We start from the raw sequence: 4843 nt of genomic DNA, 5'->3' as shown, positions 1-4843 counted from the left end.
TTAGCTTAGAGCTACCTGTAACCTCAAGGAGGTAAATGATAGGTAGTAAGATTGCAATACATGTATAGATCATAGTGATCTTGAGTTTTTAGAGTTGGAGGTTTTAGAAGTCTCCCAAAGTATGCAAAAGCTATGGCTTAACAAATATAAAGTGAGCACAATCCCGATATAGAAAGAGGCATAGAAGGAAATGATATATTGATGATGACATAAAAGAAAGTTAAATGAATCCTTACTTGAGAAGAAAATCCTGTCATATATCAAAATGCGGTAATAGTGTCAGTGTTAGTTGTCAATGTTAATATTATATTCCATAATTGCAAATTGGTATTTTCATATGCAATCAATTTGCAATGCTTGTGTGTTGTCATCTCATCCTTCAATATCTTGTCAACAATTATATATGAAGTGATAACACCATTTATGTAGTAGTTGTAGCAGTGCTCAAGAAAACCATAAAAAGCCATAAAAATGTCCTAACCCAAGAAAAAAAAGGCATATTAGGCATCTTAGAATCAAACTCTCAATTTGTTCACTAATTCCCATTAAATCAAGAGTTAGCTCTTCTATAGATTGGGTGTAGTAGACTTTAACTTGAGGAAACTCCCCATCATTGACTTTGTCAATAGCCTAAAAAACCTATATTCTACACTAGCCAATGCATTGTTTCCCAATCTTTACCATGAAGCAATAGTGGGTATGTGTCCATAACTTATTCTTGAATTTATTGTACATTCACACTTTCTAGACCTGTTGTTAGGCAATTGCTATAGTGTTTAAGAAAATTTTGTAATGAAGACATTTGTCTTGTCTGAAAAAAAAGAAGCATATTAGACATTGAATATAATAGCATTTTGTGTTTTTAAACAGTCTTGTCATACCAAGAGTAAGATCTTGCAAAACATGTGGCACTGCTCTTGAAGCATTGAAGGTAATCCTTCTATAGTAATAATATTCAAAATTTTATGTATAGGGAGTTCTAGTTTGACTTCATAAAAACCCCCAATCGAAAAAAGATTGTAATGTGATTATGGTGGAGGTGAATGTGGAATGTTGGTAAGCCTTATGGATGGAGGTGGAAACTAATATGAAATGTTAAGGACTCACTATGAGTAGCAATGACTTTTCTTTGAGGCATTTCTATATTAAAATTTTTTGGAGCGTAAGGATAACAAAAAATACTATAATAACTAACTTTTCTTTTAACATTATTTTAACTTTCTTAACATTTACATATTTATTGGGAATGAAGTTTATTTATTATGACAGTAATAATACTGAAATGTCAATCTCAGAAATGAGATTTCATAACCATAGTCTACTTATGAATAGAAGAGCTTCTAGAATTCTAGATACACATGCTAGAATATTTATCATTCTAATGACTATTTATATATATTTGTTTTTACACTTGTGCCAATTTTCTAGAAAAATACATAACAGGGAAATATAAACTATATTATAGTAGCAAAGTATGCAAGCATGTAGGCCCACATGTATTCTCTTATATGAGATTACCTTTCAATCTTGGAAACGTAGATAAACTTGATTCTTTGATGTGATATCACTTTTGAGTCTTTTAAAAGATTTTGATTTTTATTATTATTACTCACAAATGACTCTCAAAAAATGCTAGTGGGGATTCATCCCAAAAATATACCTTGGCCTTCTCATATAGGAGGATTGTGCTATAGACAGGCAATTAGAGTTTTTTTATATGAATTAATATATAAATTACAAATGCCATGGAAAGCTCTATAGAGTAGATTTATTAGTTCTTTTTTTGCTATTTCTATTCTTCATTTCTTTTGTTCTAGACTGTTGTTTTGGAAGTATCATGAGCATTTTTATCAAAATTGATAATGGTTTTTATATTTCCTGATGGGTAATAAGGATTAGGAGTGTAATATGAAAATTATGATAGTGAAATGAAATTAATATTCTCACATTAATTTGCCTTACAACTCTTTAGAATGAATGAATAGTATGTAAATATATATTGCCTGGACCAATATACACTATTAATGGCTACCCTTCAAAAAAAATTATCTTGATTCATATTGAAAGAAAATCAAAATATAATAGTTATAAAGATAGTTTTTAGTAAGAAAATAAATAGGTCCTCATGACCTTTGTCTTTTCTAAATAACTCAATCTAGTAAAAACTTTTGACGTAGGTATTATATATTTTAATATTTTAAAGTCTGTCAGAACTTTAATTTTTTTAACATAAATTTTCTTTGTAAGAGTTATAGTTGACTACATTGACTTGTGCTATACTGTGTCATATTACTATAGTATAGAAAACAAAGTGATTACTGCAAACTTATACAATATATAGTGTAAGATTTTCAATTGAGTCTAGAGTTCTAAAGGGTCTTGAAGTTGCCGGAGAATGGATTCTCTCAGCTCATAGCTATGCTTGTACTTTCACATTTTGAAGTTTCAACAATTACCTTTGGTTGATTGCTTTGGACATTGTTTTGCTTGTCTACAAGTGTAATTTTGGTCTTCCTTGATATCCTTGGACACATTAATTCATAACATTGAGACAACTTTCACAACATAATCCTTTATACATTCACCATAAGAGGTGTTTTAGTATTCTAGATGATCTTGCCTAGCTTTCCAGCTTTCCAGCCCCCTATCACCTTGCCCTGCACCATGTGCCACCTCTCTAATAAGCAAAGTACCTGTTTAAAGAAGTAAACTTACAGAATTACACACTACACAAATGCCTCCAGTTAGGCACCGAATGACCAAAAAACTAGATGCAATTTTGGACTGCCTACTATTTACCAGCCATCAGAAGAGCTGCAATCGTGAGTTCAAGATTGAAAATCATCTTTGTGGAAGGGTGAGTATTCAAGTTAAGACGTTTTTTTTATAATCATAGGGTATTCAGATCTCCAGCTCTAGCCATGCTTTGAGCAATGGTCGATACAAGGCGTTCAACACTGAGGAGTTCAAGCTGCTCCGAAATCTTCTGCGGATCTTAATAATATCAGAATCACTGGCCGCATTTACCCATGGCAATGGTACATGAAGACAGTCAAGTGCCACATATACCAGGCTTTCTAAATCGGAATGGATTCCTGGAGTTTGACTTCCAGAAAAAAAGCAAGTACCTGAATAAAGCCAATCAGGTACATTGGCGGGATGATCAATATCGGGAAGCCGGCTTGCTAATCCCCAGTCAATAAGTCGGTAACATCCCTTTTCGTCCTGGCAGATGTTGCGGGGTGCAACATCATTGTGCGAAATCCCATGCTCGCCATACACATGAGAAAGTACCATATAAATGGCCTTTGTCATATGGAAAACGTCTTCAGGCGCCATCGTGTCTCTGTTGATTTTCTGTCCCGCATCTTCCAAGAGTAACGCAGGAACCCCCCTCCAGACTACTGCCCTCGCCTTCACAGAGTCCTCTGGACACAGATACTGACGAATTAAAAGCTCTCGCTGAACCTGCTTGTACCGATCACCTACTGTTGCCGCTTTAATCCAGGCTTTCAATCTCGATCCATGGATTGTCACGGGGAATAGATACCGGTGCTCTTTCTCAGCTGCCTCAGCCTTAACCGGTCGAACTAGCTGTTCTTCATCAACACTTACTTCCATTGTCTCTGCTCCCAACCCAGCAGCACCACTAACATCACCTTGAAGCAAACTCTGTGGCAGGAACCCGGTTTTGATCAGAGCAATAACTAGCTCTTTGAGGACTTGATCGACCCCCCTTGAATCCATATCTAAACTCCTGGCCTCTCCTATCTTTATGTCGCTACCCTCCACCATTTTCAGTACCCGATTTTTGGATTTGGTGGAGTCAGTCCGGACGATTATAACATGCACGCCGTTGGATACAAACCCGTCTTGAGACTGCCTTGCCCTGTGAATTTCACCAATTTGGCCTCGAGCCGTTTGTAGAGGCGGGCTCAGAAGCTCCTGATTATCGTCGCTGAGAACAATACGCTGCTTTTTCTTGCTCATGCTGTTGTTCTCCTCGCTTTCATCGCTTTCGTCGCTCTTCTGACCAGACGACGACACCCTGCTTCTCTTCGCGCTGGTCTCCTCCTGAATGTCATCACCCTTCCGCTTCAGACTCTTCACATCTACTACGAACCTGCACCTCGAACTCGACCTTTCAACTTCAACCTCTACGTCCGGAATTTGCTTCCCGTTTGATGTCTTAACTGGGGCCAGAACCTTCACCAAAATATTAGGCAGAGCTTCGTCTTTGTCAAGGACCCGAAAAATACTTTCCAACAGCGCTGCAAAACAAAGGCCACAGGCAGCGTAGTGTTTGACTCTGACACTTGCCTCAGCCTCATCACAGGCATACATGCTCTTCCCTGCATTCAAGGACAAGGATTTGTAGCAAAGAAGAAAGATTAGAAAACAGTACCTAAAGGAACGCCAAGCTGGTCAGGCTCCGTTCCTTCCACATATGAAACTTGTAAATGTTCAAAGCCTCTTCCCTTATAGTCTGCACAAACATCTTTTCTGATCCGGTCCCAGCCTAAGATTTCCTCTTGGTTGAGTGTGTCAAGCACATATCTACCCCCAAACGTGGTTTGGCTCCCGTGGAACTCTGATGCAAGTGTGGAGACAACGTTTTAAACAAAATAAACAATAAACAAATAAACATACCAAGCGGCTTGGGCAGAAACGATCTCCACCGTATTGCATGCAAATCAGTATTGCCACGCAGGAGTTGATGCAAAGGATTCCACTTATCCAGTACAAGCTTGTTGAAGTCAGCAGCTTCACTGTCAGAGACTTCTCCATGTCGGAAATGGTATGAGTATTTTTTATGACGGTTTCTATCCTCCTCCTCTCCTCT

At 37.4% G+C, this 4843-nt stretch overlaps 1 protein-coding gene across 1 annotated transcript; it reads right to left on the bottom strand.

Moving 5' to 3' along the window:
- Positions 1-2846: 2846 nt before the first annotated feature.
- On the bottom strand, positions 2847-4772 carry LOC9652523. Its single transcript, XM_024671503.1, has 3 exons — positions 4651-4772; positions 4406-4591; positions 2847-4352 (listed from the first exon to the last, which is right to left on the bottom strand). The coding sequence occupies exon 3, from the start codon at positions 4342-4344 to the stop codon at positions 2902-2904; it is 1443 nt and encodes a 480-aa protein (XP_024527271.1). The 5' UTR covers positions 4345-4352; positions 4406-4591; positions 4651-4772; the 3' UTR covers positions 2847-2901.
- Positions 4773-4843: the final 71 nt, after the last annotated feature.

Source organism: Selaginella moellendorffii, unplaced genomic scaffold (assembly GCF_000143415.4).
Source record: "Selaginella moellendorffii unplaced genomic scaffold, v1.0 SELMOscaffold_7, whole genome shotgun sequence".
NCBI lineage: Eukaryota > Viridiplantae > Streptophyta > Lycopodiopsida > Selaginellales > Selaginellaceae > Selaginella > Selaginella moellendorffii.
This window is presented reverse-complemented; position numbering and strand designations above follow the sequence as displayed.

Excerpts from the sequence above, each read along its gene's own strand:
- LOC9652523 (XM_024671503.1), bottom strand. The coding sequence starts at position 4,344 with ATGTATGCCTGTGATGAGGCTGAGGCAAGTGTCAGAGTCAAACACTAC.